We start from the raw sequence: 18,539 nt of genomic DNA on the forward strand, positions 1-18,539 counted from the left end.
CGGTTTGGTTCTTCCTTAAGTGCTAGAGAAAGTCGGCATATAAAAACCAACTCTTCTACTTATCTATCTGGCCAGGAGGTGGCGCTGCCTAGTCCCCAAGCCTGGTGCTGCCAAGAAAGAGCACAAGAAGCCTTGGTTGTAAAACGGACTCTCCCTGGATGGGTTGCAATTGTTACACCTGAGCTCTCTTTTGCCCCCAGGCCTGGCTCAGGAGGCCACTGCCTTTGCCCAGCTAGGCCCAGGAAGAGCAGGGTTGAATTCTACTCTCTGTCTTTCCGGAAAGGCACAGCAAATCCCTTGCCTGTAAAGAGACTTGCCAGGACGAAAAACTTCTTTGCGGTTGACTTTCATTAAAAACTGGGGTTAAGTTTGCCCCTGTGCCATTCCTACCCTAAAATAATGCCCCAGAGCAGCATGGGGCAAGGCCTGGAACTTTTCCCCTTCCCCCCTGCTGTGGGTCCCATGGGCATGGAGCCTGATCCTGGAATGCTCAAAGCCTTTGGTCTGGCCTAGTTCTAAGTGGGAAGGAGAAGGCAGCTTCAGGCTACAAGGCTTCTTCCAACCCCTTGCTGGGTGACGGGGGTGGGGAAAATGTGGGGCAGGCTCTGATGCTTGAAGGGCTTGCTTGATGCCTAGTGCAGCTTTCATCCTGCCACTCCCCCCACTCTGGCTTTCTCACTCAGCAGCTCTGGGCCCCTTTCCAACTTGGCTCCCTCACCCAACGGCTCTGCTGAGTCCGCCCCCACTGCTCCAGGCCTCCAGTGCATGAGCTCACCCCTCTCCCCTTCATTAAGTGAATCACTGCCCCTTCATGCTGGGATGGAATCCAGATGTTGCCGGCCACATGCAGATGGGCAGTTTCCTTTTTTGGAGAATAACACCAGTTACTGGATCCCAGGGGCAAAAATTGCAAGCCAAGCTGGGGGATGGGGGAGCAGATTGTGATCTGGGCCAAGCGCTCCCCCCTCCTCGAAAAGTTTCAACAGCAGCCACATCTGGAAAGGCAATTGTGAATAAAGGGGAATGCGGCTCAGGAACAGAATCGAAAGGAGGGGGCTGCCACAGTCACACTGGTGGAAGCAAAAGGTATTGCCCAACATGGGGGGGGGCTTTCAGAATGGCAAGAAGGAGGGGCTCAGCTGGCTGGAATTCGTTTCATAGCAAGGCTGATGGGAGGGCAGGCAGGCGTGGGATTTCAAGAGGAGCTCAGCTTCTGTTTGCAACTGAGACCCCAGAGCCTCATGAGAGATGTTGTCTGGAAGCCCAGAAAGTACCAGGCTGACTGGACTGGACAAGCGGAGGGTGGGGGAGGAAACAGGAGAGGATAGTCAATTTTCCTTCCTTGTAGCAAAACCCAGGCAGAGGGTTTAGTAAGAACTCAGTAAAAGATTGCAAATTTCAGATGAACAAAAGGTAACATTAGCCACCTCCACCACTCCCCACCAAAAAAACAAAACACCAATGACATCCACAGTCCATTAACATGGTTTATTATTCAATGACAGAAGTGGGAGGGGAAGAGGCACATACAATTACTGGCAGTGAACAGGGCTACAGGAAACAACCCCCCCCCAAAAAAAAACTTGAAACAATTAGCTGGTGCTTGATTTCCCCCCCGCCCCCCCCCCCAGCAAAGGCTTGAGGGATGGTGACATCCACAACCTCCAGAGGAGTGGAAGGGGACATGTTGCTTCTCCCCCACACAACCAGGAGAAAGGGAAGAAAGGGGAAACCCCAACAAGAGGAAGCAAACCCAACCCAGAGCAGATACCTCAGAAGCTCTTGGCCAGGCGCTTCAGCTTTGCACACCCTCCTGGTATGGCAGAGCTGCCAAGGATGGACTCCCAAGCTACTGCAGGGCCAAGGCCCCTGCCCCTCTGGGTGGAAAGGTCTCTCTGCCTGCTCCCCTTTAGGGCAGAGGTTGTGTTGAGGGGCCCAGACAGAAGGGCCCAGCCCTCCAGGGGTCCTCAGGTTTCTGGTCTCGGCTTACTGAGGGGTGGAAGGAGAAGCAGCCCTCTCTCCCTAAGTGTACCCTGGGAAATGTTGGGGGGGGATGGACATAGACTTTCCTTTTCTTTACCTCCCTCCCCACAAACCAAGCAAGCTAGGTTTGGCTCTCACTGTGGGAAAAGGATCGGCAGCCGGGGACCATTGTGCCAAATCCTCAAAAGCTGGAGCAGCTTTTGATTTCAGAGGGCTTTTCTGACAGTTGAGCCAAGTCCTGCCTGGCTCACAGCGCCCCCCCCCCCCCATCTTGGACATTCCACCCCCCACCCCCTCCAGCCAGGACCGCTAATCACAGACCTTCCCAGACCCGCATAGACCTGCAGAATGCCTTGCCGGCCCTTGGGGTGGGGGTGGGGGGGTGAGGTGGGAAGGGAGTGCCATATCATGGGAACAGCCTGCATGAGCAAGCCTGAGGACCGGCCATGCAGGTCAGAGGGAACGGGGGGGGGGCACCTTCCTGGGGAGGGCACCCGCCCACCCCCTCCTGCCCCGCTGCTCCAGGAAGGGATTTGGGCACATGCAAAGCCTGAAGGACAGGTGGCCTGGCGGCATTTCAGAGGTCGCCGCTAGCACAGTCGCGGCACAGGATCTCCTCGTTCTCGGGGATGAAGCCCTTCCCCACCAGCGAGGCGGCGCAGCGGGAGCAGCTGAAGCAGTTGTGGTGCCAGTGCCGATCCTCGAAGGAGACGTATTTGCCCCCTCCGAACCCTGCGGAAGAGAACGCTCAGCGGGCCGCCCAGGCACAGCTGCCTGCCCGGCTAGCAAGTAGGAATGGGGGACCCCCAACTCACCCGTGATGGGCTTTGTGCACGCGTTGCACTTCTTGGCGTAGAGGTTTCCAAAGCATTTCACGCAGTACGGCTGGTCGTCCTGGGAGGTGAAGTGCTGCCCGGCCAGGGGCGCCCGGCAGCTGGTGCAGACAAAGCACTCCTTGTGCCATGGCTCGTCCCGGTAGGTCACTCCTCCCTTGGTCAACGACTGCGGGTACAGGAGCAGCGGTCACAGAATAAACTCCGTACAGTTTCCCTCTCCCCTAGGGCTGCCAAACCCTCAGTGGGGGCTGGGAATCCCCACCCCCAGATCCTGTTGCCCACTGCTGCTTGGTGTAATGGTCAAGAGCCAGCGTGGTGTAGTAGTTAAGAGCAGTGGACTCTGATCTGGAGAACCAGGTTTGATTCCCCACTCCTCCACATGAGCGGTGGACGCTAATCTGGTGAACTAGGTTGGTTTCCCCACCCCTACACATGAAGCCAGCTGGGTGACCTTGGGCAAGTCATTCTCTCTCAGCCTCACCTACCTCACAGGGTGTCTGTTGTGGGGAAGGGAAGGAGATTGTAAGCCGGTTTGATTCTTCCTTAAGTGGCAAAGAAAGTCAGCATATAAAAACCAACTCTTCTTCTTGGTTTGGCAGTGTGGGGGGGATTAATGGGGGGAAACCCAGCCTCATGTACTTACCGAAAGTTCATACAGGAGGTTCCCAATGTGGGGCCTGTGGCGCCGTGGCACCCGCTGACTTTTGTGGTGCCCACCAAGTGTTTTTAGAAAGCGGGTGGGGCTATTGGCCATTGAGATTTGATTAGCGGTACAGATTTTTAAAAATGTTCCGTCAGCGGCCGCTGCCACCACAATACACCACCGCAGCCATTTTGTGGCTGGCTCCGCCTTCTGCAGCAGCCATTATAGGACAACCATTTTGTGGCTGCGCCCACCACACTGTGTCAGTGGTGCCCACAGGCTCAAAAATGTTGGGGACCCCTGCTATAAGAGGAAGGAGAAGAAGAAGAAGAGTTGTTTTTTTATATGCCGACTTTCTCTACCACTTAAGGGAGACTCAAACCAGCTTACAATCACCTTCCCTTCCCCCCTCCTACAGACACCCTGTGAGATAGGCGGGGCTGAAAGAGTGTGACTAGCCCGAGGTCACCCAGCTGGCTTCGTGTGTAGGAGTGGGGAAACCAACCCAGTTCACCAGTTGAGCCTCCGCCGCTCATGGGGAGGAGTGGGGAATCAAACCCGGTTCTCCAGATCAGACTCCACCGCTCCAAACCACCGCTCCTAACCACTACGCCACGCTGACATAGAGTTTCTGGGGTAGCTCAGGAAATCGCCCAAAACTCTATGGTTGTCTAGAGCGACCCTTTCGTCACTTCCTAAATGAACTTCTGTTAAGTACACGAGGCTGTATTTTCCTTAAAGGTTTTTCTCTCATGGGGCTGTGTCCCTCCGCCAACCCTCCCCTCTCCCCCAGGAGGCCTGGGGGGAAGACTCTCACCCCACCACCGACCTTCTTGCAGCGTGTGCAGCGGGGAGCGAACTTGCTCTCATAGCAGGGGACGCAGTAGTGGTCCTGCTGGTCGGGGATGAAGGAGTGGGCCCCGATGGGCTGCTGGCAGCTGGTGCAGAGGAAGCAGTGCTCGTGCCACGTCTGCCCGTTGTACTCCAGCTTCCGGGAACCTGTGGGGCAGGAAGGACCGGGGATTAGGGCACGCCGGTAGGCAGCGGGCTCCCGGCCGCCCGGAAGATCCTGGCCCCCCCTTGCCCGTTCCGGTTGGCCAAACGGAAAAAAGGTTGGCCCAGCATCACACCTGGCATGACAATCTGCTGGCAGGCAACACACTGGGAAGAGAACTCCCGGCAGTAGCAGTCATTGCAGAGAAGCTCCTCTCCCTGGCAAGTGAAGGGCTCGTCAGCCAATGAGCGGTCACAGCGGAAGCACCGGAAGCAGCCCTCGTGGTAATGGCGGTCTTCGTAGTAGAGCTCCTGCGGGGAGGAGAGGAGATGATTGAAGAGGGCCCCCCCTCCCTGCCTGCTCCGGCAGCCGAAGCACAGGGACCAAGACCCAGCCCACTCGGCAGGGCAGGACGGGGCGCCCCCGGGCTCCCTATAGTAGGCTACTCCAAGTCAGGGAGGCAATCTCGGGTTGCCAACTTCAGGTTGGGAAATTCCTGGAGATTTGGGGGGGGTATAGCCTGCAGAGGGCATGGTTTGGGGGAGAGACCTCAACGAGCTACAATGCCATAGAATCCACCCTCCGACTCTGCCATTTTCTCCAATGGAACTAGGGCTGCCAACCTCTAGGTACTGGGGGAGAAACAGGCACCTCTATACTAAACTATATCCCTCTATACTATATTCCTATTGAAGATTGTGGCTTCTTATTCATCTGAAAATTGAACTTGAACTTATACATACTTGGTACTCTGCTGAGACCTTTGAAAGATTTTTTGCTCCTTTATTGTATATTTTGTACATACTATGTGTTGGTTATAGAGTGGTTACTTGTATTTGTACATTGTATGTTTATAGGAATCTCAGTAGCTTATATAAAAATTGCACCTTGTTTGTAAATGTTTTTCGCTCCTATACTGTTTTCCTAACCTCTAGGTACTAGCTGGAGATCTTCTGCTGTTACAACTGATCTCCAGCCGATACAGACCAGTTTACCTGGAGAAAATGGCCGCCTTGGCAATTGGACTCTACGGCATTGAAGTCCCTCCCCTCCCCAAACCCTGTCCTCCTCAGGCTCTGCCCCAAAAACCTCCCGCCGGTGGCAAAGAGGGACCTGGCAAAACTAGCCAGCCTCCTGGTGGGACTTGGAGATCCCCTGGAATTACAGCTCATCTCCAGACTACTGAAATCAATCCCCCTGGAGAAAATGAAAGGTGGGCTCAATGACATTGTACCCCACTGAGGTCCCCTGTCCTCCCCACGCTTCATCCCCATATCTTCAGGAGTTTCCCAACCTGAAGCTGGCAATCCTAACCCCCCCCCCATCCCTGGCAACCCTGAGGCAGTGTCTCTTTGAAGATCAGTTGTGGGGGAGGGGGGAGCAGCCAGGGAGGGCCCTGTTTGTGCACTTCCTGGAGGCTTGGCCTGACCTCTTTGGGGAGGGACTTCAATGCCATAGAGTCCAATTGGCAAAGCGGCCATTTTCTCCAGGCGAACTGACCTCTATCGGCTAGAGATCAATTGTAATAGCGGGAGATCTCCAGCCACCACCTAGAGGTTTGGTAAACAAAGGTTAGCATGCTGTAGGATGCTCAGCAAACTAGAAACAGCACTTCACAAAGCTAGACACAATGATTATAAAGTAGTGGTATTTAATAACATATCCACCACTGATAGTATGTAGGCAAAAACATGTGTTGTTAATTATTGCCTTAAAAGTAACGCCGAAGAGAGGACTATGCCTTGTTACAAACAAATAACAGTATTATAGGTAAGTCCATGAAAGGGGGTGCCAACCTCCCTTTCTTCCACAGATATGCTTCTTGAGAGTAGCAATTCAGTACTGCAGTTGTTCTCAACAGAAGCCCGGTGATCTTTCTGTTTCGGCGATTGACGCCTTCTTCAGGGACCACTATATCATAAATTAGTACATAATACTGATTAACAAATAATAATTAACATGAATATGCTAGCATATTCATGTTAATTATTATTTGTTAATTAGTGGCCGGGGCTTAGGGGGGCAACGATGACTCAGCAGCTGTGGGGCTGGGGCCAGGCTTACCCGGCAGTCATGCCCAATAAGCTCCTTGCACTCGTCACAGGTGTTGGCAAAGCGGGCATCGTAGCAAGGGATGCAGAACGGCCCTTCGTCCACCTGGATGTACTTGCGCCCATACAGGGTCTCCTTGCAGCTCGCGCAATCGAACCCCTCCGTCATGCTACCGACTGAGATGCCGCACGCACGCCTCCTGGGGAGAGAAGGTACCACCGTCAGCAGGAGCGCCAAACCACCCGGGAGGATCACCGACAGTCTGCTAGGGACAGATTCTAAACTAACGTTGGCTTCTCCACACCTGATGTTGCATAGATATCATCTTTTGGAGGAAGAAAAGAATCGCACAAGAGATCTCTTTCCCCTTCGCCAATTTTGTAGCAGCTCTGCGCCACCCTCTTCTTATGGTAGCTCTTTGCCCCAGCAAAGTCTGGTCTCAGCTGGGAGCACCAGAAACTGCCAGGGACAACCGTTGCAACACACAGCAAGTCCAATGAAGGAGGAGAGAGAGAGAGACCACTCCACTGGAAGTCCAATGGAGGAGGAGAGAGAGAGAGAACACTCCACTGGGGGAAAAACACTGGGAGGGGATGTGGCTCAGTGGTAGAGCATCTGCTTGGCATGCAGAAGGTCCCAGGTTCAATCCCCGGCATCTCCAGTTAAAGGGACTAGGCAAGTATGTGATAGGAAAGACCTCTGCCTGAGACCCTGGAGAGCCGCAGCCGGTCTGAGTAGACAGTACTGACTTTGATGGACTAAGGGGTCTGATTCAGTGTAAGGCAGCTTCATGGGTAGTAGGGACTGGAGGGGAGAAAGAGTGCAGAGCACAAGATTGGCTTCATAGGCTCAGCCACAGCTCTGCCTGCCTCTTCATCACACCCATCCATTGCATTCACATGAACCATTGCATTCACATGAAGCTACCTTATACCAAATCAGAGCATCCGTCCATCTAAGTCAGTATTGTCTACTCAGACTGGCAGCAGCTCTCCAGGATCTCAGGCAGAGGTCTTTCACATCACCTCCTACCTGGTTCTTTTAACTGGAGATGACGGGGCTTGAACCTGGGACCTTCTGCATGCAAAGCAGAGGCTCTTCCGCTGAGCCATGGCCCCTCCCCAACTTTGCTTAGGATGGAGGGTCTCTGTTGGGGCCTCTTTGAGCTGCGCTTCTCCGTGACAGCACATAGACGCGCTCTGTGCTCTTCACTCTCATTGCCTACGAATCCCAGCCAGGTGCTGCCCCCAAGAACTGTGATTCCTGCCACAGGTCAGGAGGGAGGAGAAGACAGACCCCCCCCAGCCACCTGCAGCAGGGGATCAGTCAACTTCCCTGCCAGGCAAGACTCTGAAGGCGTGTTCTTGTCCCTGATCAGCAACCGCATGATGGGGCCTCTGCCCAGAGCCGGAAGGGAGCCCTCTTCATTACCCCACCCCCTGACCCCAACCGCAGCCTCCGGCATCTCCCTGTTCATTGTACCGGCAAAGCCTATAACTCCGTCTAGCTGATCTGGCAAAGAGCTTGCAGAACATGCCCAGACTAGCCCGCCGGAGACCTGCAAGGGCAAGCTGCGAGTCAGGTCAGCGGGAAACGGCAATGGTGCGGCCCTTTGAAAATAAAGCCAAAGCGGGAGGGTGATCCTTTGGTGTGGGAGGAGGACAAGACAAACGCCAGTCTGGCTCTTGCTATGACAACTGCCATGTCAATGAGCCTGTGACGTACCTTGTGGAGCAAAGGTAGCTGAGAGCGAGGCAGAGGGACACACCTTGAGTCTGCCAGGCAGGGATTTGAGCAATGGGCTGTGCAGCCCCTCCCCCCTCGATGGGGACCCCCACCCCAACTGTCTGCTTTATGCTACCGAACATAAGCACATATACAAATATCTGGCAGAGAATTTTACAGTGCCGGGAGGGGGGAGTGAGTATGTCAGTAAAGCTGAACATCGTAGACTTCTGAAAACCTATTCCTATGGGTCATCCCCCAGGGCCAGCAGCTGTTTTTGGAGGAGGACAGGAGAAAACAACTTCCTGGGCACAAGAAAAATGCATTCCTGGGTAAGAGGATGTCCCCCCCCCCCAACACTTTGACTCCCTGCAGATAGAATCATAGAGTTGGAAGGGACCACCAGGGTCATCTAGTCCAACCCCCTGCACAAACCAGGAAATTCACAACTACCCTCCCCCCCACACCCCCAGTGACCCCCACTCCATGCCCAGAAGATGACCTCAAGCAACACTTACATCAAGCAAACCCAATCAGCTGGTCTTGGCTTTGGGACTCAGAACCGGCTCACCTGTCTTCTCTGGCACTGCTGAATGTGCATCGGGGGCACTTGATGTCCCAGGTTCACACCCAAGCTCAAGAGCAAATTGTCTTCCAGCGGCTCCCGCCAGAATAGCATGGCCCATTGGGAAGTAAATTGTGGAAAATTGGCTTCTAAGCAGGAGAGACTAGCAGAACACAACACCATCACCCCACAATGCCTTTTGCATACAGGGCATGGGTGTGGGTGGTCCTGATGGCCATGCTTAAATCAGAGGACAACTTGCTCTGGGTTTCTCATGCTCCTGCGCATAAACCCATATACAATGGGGGAGGGGTTACAGTCCCAAGAAAAGGGGGGACAATATGTCAACCCCTGGGAGTAGACTAGGATTTCTTGTGTGCCGCACAGCTGGGGTGTGTGTGGATTAGTTTGCAGGCTCAATGGACCATGCAGAGATGGAGCAGGCAGTTTATGATTTCCCAGCCCTTTGCCAGAATGACAATCTCTACATTGAACACCTGAAGAAGCCTTATACTGAGCCAGACCATCGTTGGTCCATCAAATTATGGTCTACTCAGATTGGCAGCAGCTCTCCAGGGTCTCAGGCAGAGGTCTTTCACATCACCTGCTACCTGATCCCTTTAACTGGGGATTGAACCTGGGACATGCCAAGCAGATGCTCTACCCCTGAGCTACGGCCCCTCTCCCCTTGCAAATCACTAACTGAGGAACTGAGAATCAGATTTGGCGCTTCCTGTGAGCCATTTCTGGAAACCCTCCTCAGCTCAACAGGGCTTGAGACTGGCTGTGGACGCAGGGCTGCCAGGTCCCTCTTTGCCACCGGCGGGAGGTTTTTGGGGTGGAGCCTGAGGAGGAGGGACTTCAGTGCCATAGAGTCCAATGGCCAAAGTGGCCATTTTCTCCAGGCGAACTGACCTCCATCGGCTGGAGATCAGTTGCAATAGCAGGAGATATCCAGCTACTACCTGGAGGTTTTGGCAATCAAAACAACAACGAGTGCCCAAAATGTAGCTACTGGAAAATCTCAGGCACTTATGGCAAGAAGCAAACACAATAGTGCATATATCCAAACTGTATTCTATGCAAAAGCATAAGCACATAATCCTTTCTTAACAGACGGATGGCGAATCTGCGCCATCCGTATGTTAAGAAAGGCTATGTGCCTACGATTTGGAACACATGTTCTGAAGGATTATAAAGTTGAATGCCAATGATGAAAAAGCAAATGCGAAATAGGAACTTACCGGAGACCTATTTTGGCTTTCACCATCTAGCTGCAAGGACCTGTTGAGTCTTTTGGCTTTCTTCATTCTGCTTCAAGGACTCTGAGTCCCACGGACCATCATTGTAAACTCATTCAGGACTGTATGAGGTTCAATTTCTGATATTTGTGACAGTGTAAAATGTATGATTGACTTTGTGCTTGCTTATTTTACTGTTTGTGCTTATGCTTTTGCATAGAATACAGTTTGGATATATGCACTATTGTGTTTGCTTCTTGCCATAAGTGCCTGAGATTTTCCAGTAACTACCTGGAGGTTGGCAACCCTATATGGACGAGTTGTGCGTGCGGGAGCTGGTGTGTTGCAATTGTGAATCCTCACACACTGGGGCGATAAATAAGGCAGCTGCTGAATTTTGCTGGCCCGAGAAAGTCTGTGGAGCCGTTGCTCTCCATGTCTGCACTAAGGCGAAAGGGAACTCTTTTTCCCCAAATTTGGTCAAAATCGTAGCTCTCGCTTGCGGCTCTTTGTTTGGAGAGCTGCCTCTCCAGAGGGAGCCTTTCCAAGGGGAGGGACATGGATCAGGTATCCGAGAGCGAAGGCGCTTGTGGCTTTTGGGGGCTAGAGGCGCCTTTCGTACTTGGACTCCGTTCAGCTGACACCACCGCGGCAGCAGGTCAAGGGAGGGCACATGGTGGTGGGGGAAGAGAATCTCCATGCGTATAATGGGGGGGGGGAGAGAACTGCAGTTCCCTCTCCGCACGCTTCACAATCTGGGAACGTTTCCTATCCAGCCAGAGGGATGCTTCTCGGGTTACTGTGCTTCACTGCAGGCTGAGAAATCCAGACCATCTGTTGGGGGTGGGCAGGCAGGCAGGCACACCCCTTTTTAGAGGCAGCACAACTTGAGCGGGTCCTGCAGGCATCAAAGGAAGGGAGCAGAGTAAAACTAGATGGCATTGCCATCTGTACAGTGGAGAAAGGGTTCCAGTCCTGGAGAGAGCTGGGCAGGCTCCATCTGCTATCAATTACACTCCCGGGGGCAAGCCTGAGCCAAGTGCAAATCCCTCTGTACCACCGCAAACATTTCCCGTGGGGCTCGGAGATCCCTTCTTGCCAAGTTCTTTCCCGAAGTCCCATGGGGGGGGGGGGGATGGTTCATACTTTTTCGCCTTCATGCGTTAATAAGCAATCCGCGAAGCTGTCCTGAATGCTGCCTCTTCCTTGAAGAGCTGCTCTCTGGCAAACATAGACTTTGACCTCTCGGTTGGCCCAAGTCAAAACATTTGATTCCTTTGGGAAGTCAGTCAAAGACTCCAAAAAGGTGCCTGAGAGTCCTGGCTGCAGAAGATTAGCAAGAGATGAGCTCTTGTTTGCAAAGACATCCCCACCCCCCACCCCCGGCAAGATTTGAAAGAGCAAAGGCCTGAAGGAGAAGGTCAGTGATCCCATGGAGTTCCTTGGGAGAGAGACAGCAGACTGCCTCTTCTTCAGCAGTCTGCAGGGCAATGCACTCTGCCGTACTTTTAGAAGGAACCGCTCCGCAGAAGCTACAAGCCTGGAAAATCCAAGCGGATCTGTGGTTGCAACAGACCTTCCGAGAAGAAGGGCACTCAGCGCAGTCCACACGCGACATCAGCAAACAAATGATATGCAGCCAGAGAGAAGCTGTGGGGGTTTTTTTGCACCCCAAAATCCCAACTTTGGGTTTATCGTTTGAAGTGGGACCCTTGGGCCCTTTTCAGTTCCTCACCCCTCCGCCCCACTTCAGCCACTGAAAATCTCAAGACTCTTTATTGAAAGTTATACCGAGTTAATGGAGTGGGGCGGGGTTTGGTGGCCAGGACCTTGGGCCAGGAACTGGTCTTGGGGGCCATCCTCCTCTGGAAAGAGAGATTGCAAACCGGGTCTATCCTGACCCGGTTTGCAAACAAAAGCTATAGCAGTGGCAGCACCCCTGTCAGACAAACTCCAGTTTGGGACCATGTAAACAAGTCATGGAGGCTACATTTACAAAAGGGTGGATTTCATTGGGACGGCAGAAAAGGGCAACAGTCGGCTGGCTAGTTGATACCTGCACATGCCACACTCTGGTGCAACAAGCAGGGAACAGAAGAGCCCATGGAAGCCCTGCTGTGCTGGTATGGAGCAAAAAGCTTGCTGAAACCACATGCAAGTCTGCTTTCTTTTTCAAGTGGCGGAAAATATTAGAACAGGGTCAAACACACATGCTGGGTCAAACTTGGGAGAGGAAACAGTGCCCCAGTCCCCTTCTCTCCCTGAAAGCCCCAGCGGCAGCCACAGCAGTTCTGCTTGCTTCAGTGAAAGCAACCCACATCAATGTTACTGGTATCTCCCACTGTCTCCCCTATTGACAGGTGGCAAGGTGTTGTTACTTCAGGTGTTCCACTACACATCAATCTACTGGGACCAGTTGACACCCACTGCTGTTCCCTGGCCCCGCCACGTTAGGGCAAGCCAGGAATTGTCTTCAAACGGTAGCATGATGGAAAAGAGTGTTCAGTTTGCTGGCTGCCCGTCATCTTCCTGCTGCCTCTCTGGAGCGGCTTTCATGCATGTTGGATAATGCACTTGCAATATATTTCCAATGGACTTTAACAATTGTGTGCAACTGGATTTTCCTGTTTCGCACTTTCAGGGCACTTTAGTGATTGTTTGCAAGCTGATTTTCCTGTTTTGCACAGGAAAATCCAGTTGCCAACTATCATTAAAGTGCATGGAAAGTGGATTGTCCAACGTGCATGAAAGCACACGTCAGGATCACTGTCTTGGGACCAGGTGCGGGAAGGCACAGTCAGTTACAGCAGTAAACTGCTTTTTTTCCTTTTGCACACCATGCACAGGCAGTTCTATGTGCCTGTCACAGGGGAGAAGGGGACTCCCCCCTCCCCCCGATTTCGGTCTGAGCCTTCTTGCCTGAGGATGGAGAGCTCCCAGGGGGCTCCACTCCTGCCTTCCCAGAATGCTCAAGGACAATCTGGCAGCAGACAGGCATTTGAAAGGGAGCCACGCGCCTGATATTTTGGGCCCCATCTCACTGGCTGCCCTGACCTTCACCGCTCCTTTATCCTTCCCGACTATCAGAAGAGGCTCCTGTCCAACTAGAAAGACTCAGCAAGTTTGGGATTCAATTGGAGCCGAACCCAGATTAGTTTTGACTGCTGACAAGTCGGTGAGTCACCCAGGGTTTTCTCGGAGATCCTCTGGCAATCCTCCGAGCTAGCGACAGAAGGGTCGGTGGCAGTAGGAGCCCGAGGTCCCCTTTTAGCCACCTGCTGCCCGACCAGTGAGTTCCTTGTTGAAGGCTGCCCTTCTCCATGGCTCTTCGACAGCTGCAGTTTTGCTCTCTGCTGTGCTGTGGTTCCAAAAGACACCAGCCATCCCGGCCGGCTCAGACAGAAACCTCAGACAGTTTTCCTAGTCTCAGTAACAAAGCATTTTTCCAGGATGAGGTAAGCTGCTCCGGTTGCCAGAGGCCCGCTCTCCAGGAGGATTGCTTAATATCCTAGGTGGGTAGTGAGCAGGAAAGAGGCAACGGTGTGCAAAAGGCAGGCAGCTGTGCAAAGCAGCTGCCCTCAAGTCCTGAGCAAAGACAGCACCAGGAGCTCCCCTATCTGAGAAGATGGGACAGCCCTGGAAACCTTGGTTGTCATGGGATTAAGGGCCATTATCACTATCATGGAGGAAAGGGGTATTCATGGGTACTAGTTAAAATGAATACTGGTCATGATGCACACCTATTCTCTCCAGGATCAGAGGAGCATGCCTATTATCTTGGGTGCTGTGGAACACAGGCAGGATGGTGCTGCTGCAGTTGTCTTGTTTGGGGGCTTCCTAGGGGCACCTGGTTGGCCACTGTGTGAGCAGACTGCTGGACTTGATGGACCTTGGTCTGATCCAGCATAGCTTTTCTTATGTTCTTAAGTGGAGGGGGGAGGGCAAGAGGGCGCAACCCTGAACAGAGCGCATCTTGTCTCTGCAAATTGAAAAACATGACACACACACCCATGAAGCTGCCTCATACTGAATCAGACCATTGGTCCATCAAGCACATGAAGCTGCCTTATACTGAATCAGACCCTGGGTCCATCAAAGTCAGTATTGTCTGCTCAGACCAGCAGCGGATCCCCAGGGTTTCAGGAAGAGGTCTTTCACATCACCTTCTTGCCTAGTCCTTTTAACTGGAGATGCCGGGGATTGACCCTGGGACCTTTTGCATGCCAAGCAGATGCTCTACCACTGAGCCACATCTCCCCTCCCCAAGGTCCGTCTTGTCTACTCAGACTGGCAGTGGCTTTACAAGGTATCTGGCAGAGGTCTTTCATGTCACCTACCGCCTGGTCTGTTTTAAGCAGAGATTTAGAGGACTGAACCTAGGGCCCTCTGCATGCCAAGAAGAGGGTCTTCCACTGAGCCCAGGCCTAGAAAGGGATGAAGCCGCTCTCGTGGGGCACGGAGGCAGATGTGACAGTCCTCTAGTCTATTTTTGTCACCGCTTGGGAAAAGAATGGGAAGGCACCTAGTGCCAGCAGGTGGAAAGGGCATCCTGTAACACGTGCAAGACACTGAGACGGAGGCCAGCTGCCTGGGGCGTCCGGGACACCCATGTGACAGGACACAAGGGGGACCCCTATTCTGCAGCCTGTATTTTTAGTCTGGAGATGCCAAACATTCAACAAGAGCAAAGACCTTGAGGAAGCAGCTGCTCTTTGCATACAGCTGAGCCCAGGGAAGGGGGGGTTGTATCACGCACACAGGAAAAGCTGCAGGATGGGTCAGTCATGCCAGAATAATAGGATGCCAGAGTAAAAGGCAGAGCCATTTCATATAGAAGGTAACCTTTTCCCAGGTGTCCTTTAAAGGGCTCCTTCATCAGACCAAGTGACCACAGTAGAACCAGTTTAAGGCTTGATGCACGCAGGGAGATGTTTTCAGAGCCTCCAGTTCACATCACACCACACACCAGTTCTCCAAGGACATGCAGAAAAGAAGAAATGGCACAGGGCTAACTGGCTACTTGTGAGCAGTTTTGCATTGGGTGACAGAGCATCTGCTTGGCATGCAGAAGGTCCCAGGTTCAATCCCTGACATCTCCAGTTAAAGGATTTTGCAGTAGGTGATGTGAAGACCTTTGCCTGAGATCCTGGAGAGCCGCTGCCAGCCTGAGTAGACATCACTGCCTTCGATGGACCAAGAGTCTGATTCAGTATGTGGCAGCTTCAAGTAGTATCAATAGGTGCATTGAGCCCTGAGGACCTCAATGTTCTTTTTAACTCCAAAGAGAAGAAGGATGGTGGTTTTCCCCATATCTCCATGATCCCTGCGGAAGTGTCCAAGCAGTCAATGGTTAGGTACACAGCGCAACCCAAGCCTTATATGAAAAACGTTAAGCCCTTGGATGACTTTCTCTCTGCAGCGCCACTGCAGCCCCCCAGAGTGACCCCCCCTTCCCAGTCTGTCCAACAAAAGAGTCCAATAGTGATGAGTTTTTGGCATCTTGAAAGGGCGGATTTGACCGCTGTACTGGCCACCTTGGGTGCCATTTCCCAACCACAGCACCATAGGTGGACCACAAGGCAGGCACCTCCGACATGCCGTCCGAATAGCCCCTAGAAGCCCCCTGCCAAGTGGCAAGGACCCTGCCCTGGGGAGCTCAGAGTTGCTTCAGGGCCACAGGAAGCGAAGGGCACAGCCCTTCCCTATCTGGTGGTGGTGGCGGCGGAAAGGGCCCTCAAGGTGCAGCCGACTTCTGGTGACCTCATAGGGTTTTCAAGGCAGGACTCAAACAGAGGTGGTTGGCCATTGCCTGCTTCTGCGTAGCAACCCTGGTCTTCCTTGGTGACCTCCCATCCAAGTACTAACCAGGGCCAACCCTGCTTAGCTTCCAAGATCTGACTAGCCTGGGCCATCCATGTCAGAGCAAGCAGACAAGTGGGGAGTGGGGATTCCACCAGAGGCCCCACCTGACTGGCGATGAAAAGAGCCCTTTCAGAAGCTCCTGGCTAGGTCCTTGACAATCACAATTGCCCACAGTCAGCCTCCCACTGTGCCCCAGCCTACGTTAAGGGGCGTGTCGAGCTCAGGCCAGCAGGCACCAGTGAGGAAAAGGGGCTTTGACCTGCAAAGACCCTTGGCCCGGGGGTGGGGTTCAAAAGGCTGAATTCCTGCTAGCAAATAGGAGATTTGAAAGGGACTCTAGAAGCAGTGCTAGACTTCTATAGAGAGGGAGGTGTCCGGGTTCAAGACTGCCCTTGAGTCATGGCCTTTGGCCTGTGAGCTGCTGGCACTAGCATAACATTGGAGGCCCAGGGACAAGCCACTTTGCATATCCCAAGCCGCTCCCTGACCTATAAGAGTCACAGGTTAGGAGCTAGCCTTGAATACCAATCCTAGGACTGAGCTGCTCTTACATTCAAACCTGTCCAATGGAGAATGCATGCTGCTGTGCCATTCCAAGCTCACCACTAGGCCTTGTGTTAGGGTTGCCAACCTCCAGGCACTAGCTGGAGATCTCCTTATATTATAACTGATCTCCTGCCAATAGAGATCACCTGGAGAAAATGGCCACTTTGGCAATTGGACTCTATGGCATTGAAGTCCCTCCCCTCCCCAAACCCAGCCCTCCTCAGGCTTTGCCCCCAAAACCTCCCGCCGATGGTGAAGAGGGACCTGGCAACACTACCTTGTATAGAGTGCAAGTTGGCAACCGGCCCTGCCCCTTTCCCATGCCCAATGCAGTTCACCTGCCCCACAATAATTCCACTTTTTAATCATCCTGTCTCTATTAAGTTTCCATTTGCCTTGGCTAGATGAAGTAGCATCTACTGAACCAGAGAGAGGAAAATCCTGGCCCTGCACTGCAGAAATGCAACTGAATGTCATCAAAATGCTTTGCTCCACTGGACATCCACAGAGGTGAAGGGTCATGGCTCACAGAAAGAGTCCCCTTGCTTGGAAGCTCAAGGCCCTTAATGGCCTTGGTCCCGTGTGCCTGCAGGACCACCTCTCCTGCTACCTTCCACTGTGACAGCTCAACTCATTTGAGCAAAGCCTTCTGAAGGTGCCACCCTGCAAACAAGTAAAACCACCAACTGCCCATTCATGTGCATTCTCTAAGGCGGCTCCTACATTGTGGAACAGTCTACTTGAGCTATTAGAAATCTTCCCCCTCACTAGGGTTGCCAGTTTCCTCTTCGCCACAGGTGGGAGGTTTTTGGGGCGGAGCCTGAGTAAGGCGGGGTTTGGGGAGGGGAGGGATTTCAATGCCATGGAGTTCAATTGCCAAAGCGGCCATTTTCTCCCGGGGAACTGATCTCTATTGGCTGGAGATCAGTTGTAATAGTAGGAGATCTCCAGCCAGTACCTGGGGGTTGGCAACCCTACCCCACACATACATGAATCTATCATTTCATAAAATGTGCAAACTGAGTTGTTCAGGAGGCCATTCATGTAGAAGGGGCAAAGCCTGACTTGAGAGAAGGCCACTTGGGCGGGGACAACATCTGGAGCTGGAGGAGAGTCCAGCTGCTTTGTGGGGGGATTTCATTTGCTCAGTAATGTTGAAGGTACAAGGGTTTATTCAGAACATTATGTCCCCAGGTGTGATCCTGGACTTCAAAACAGGTTTGGTCTTGGGAAGCAGCAAATTCTTCCTACCCTGTCCTTGGTGGAATGCTTCTTTGAGCACATGAAGCTACTTTATACTGAATCAAACTACCAAGTTAGTGTTGTCTTCTTAGACTGGCAGTAGCTCTCCAGGGTCTTGGGGTAAGGTCTTTCACATCACCTACTGCCTGGTCCTTTTGACTGGAGATGCCGGGAACTGATCCTGGGATCTTCTGCACGCGAAGCAGATGCTCTATCACTGAGCCATGGCAACTTACTTTCTTTAAGGTGACTGCCAAACCAGATCAGGCATGTTTTTGCTTCCTTGGGAGGAGAGAGGGGCTATTCTCTTGCTCTTTGGGTGCCCCCCTGGCACAATCAGCAAAGCAGAGAGCCTGGAACTTCCTAATAGCGATATCCAGTTGCCTCTGGACCACCAAGTGCATTTTAAGCACTGTACCTATCAATATTAATAAGCAACTGGGAAACAACTGGAGGCCTGGCAGGGTTCTGTGCTCCTACACCTCCTTTTCACCATTTGATTCCTGAGATTTTCAAATGCAGGAAGCCTCTCTCTGCTGCTCACTTTTTGCAAACTGCTGATGGCCCCATTCTACATACAACTGTGTCTGGATGGAAGATGTAGAGTTCCTCAACTATCAGCAACAAAGGGCAATTTCCAATAGATCCTACACTCAGAGCAGCCTTCTTTGGATCTTGCAATTGGCCCCGGGTTCAAGTGCTTCCATGAAGGACCCATCCCCGAGGGGCTTTGGGTTGGGACTTGGAGGCCCTGATTCAGGGAATCTGATGCATGCATGCATGTTACACCTCATCTGTGCCCATCCTCACAGTCAAATTATTTATTATATACCCTTCTGCAAAAAGCCTT

The 18,539-nt window shown here is 52.7% G+C and overlaps 1 protein-coding gene across 1 annotated transcript; it reads right to left on the reverse strand.

Moving 5' to 3' along the window:
* Positions 1–2,463: 2,463 nt before the first annotated feature.
* Positions 2,464–6,688, reverse strand: FHL3 (four and a half LIM domains 3). The gene is made up of 5 exons (XM_056846040.1): positions 6,521–6,688; positions 4,593–4,767; positions 4,292–4,461; positions 2,799–2,985; positions 2,464–2,715 (listed from the first exon to the last, which is right to left on the reverse strand). The coding sequence occupies exons 1-5, from the start codon at positions 6,674–6,676 to the stop codon at positions 2,561–2,563; spliced, it is 843 nt and encodes a 280-aa protein (XP_056702018.1). The 5' UTR covers positions 6,677–6,688; the 3' UTR covers positions 2,464–2,560.
* Between the last annotated feature and the right edge of the window lie 11,851 nt (positions 6,689–18,539).

This window comes from Euleptes europaea, chromosome 3, assembly GCF_029931775.1.
Source record: "Euleptes europaea isolate rEulEur1 chromosome 3, rEulEur1.hap1, whole genome shotgun sequence".
Taxonomy (NCBI): Eukaryota; Metazoa; Chordata; class Lepidosauria; order Squamata; family Sphaerodactylidae; genus Euleptes; species Euleptes europaea.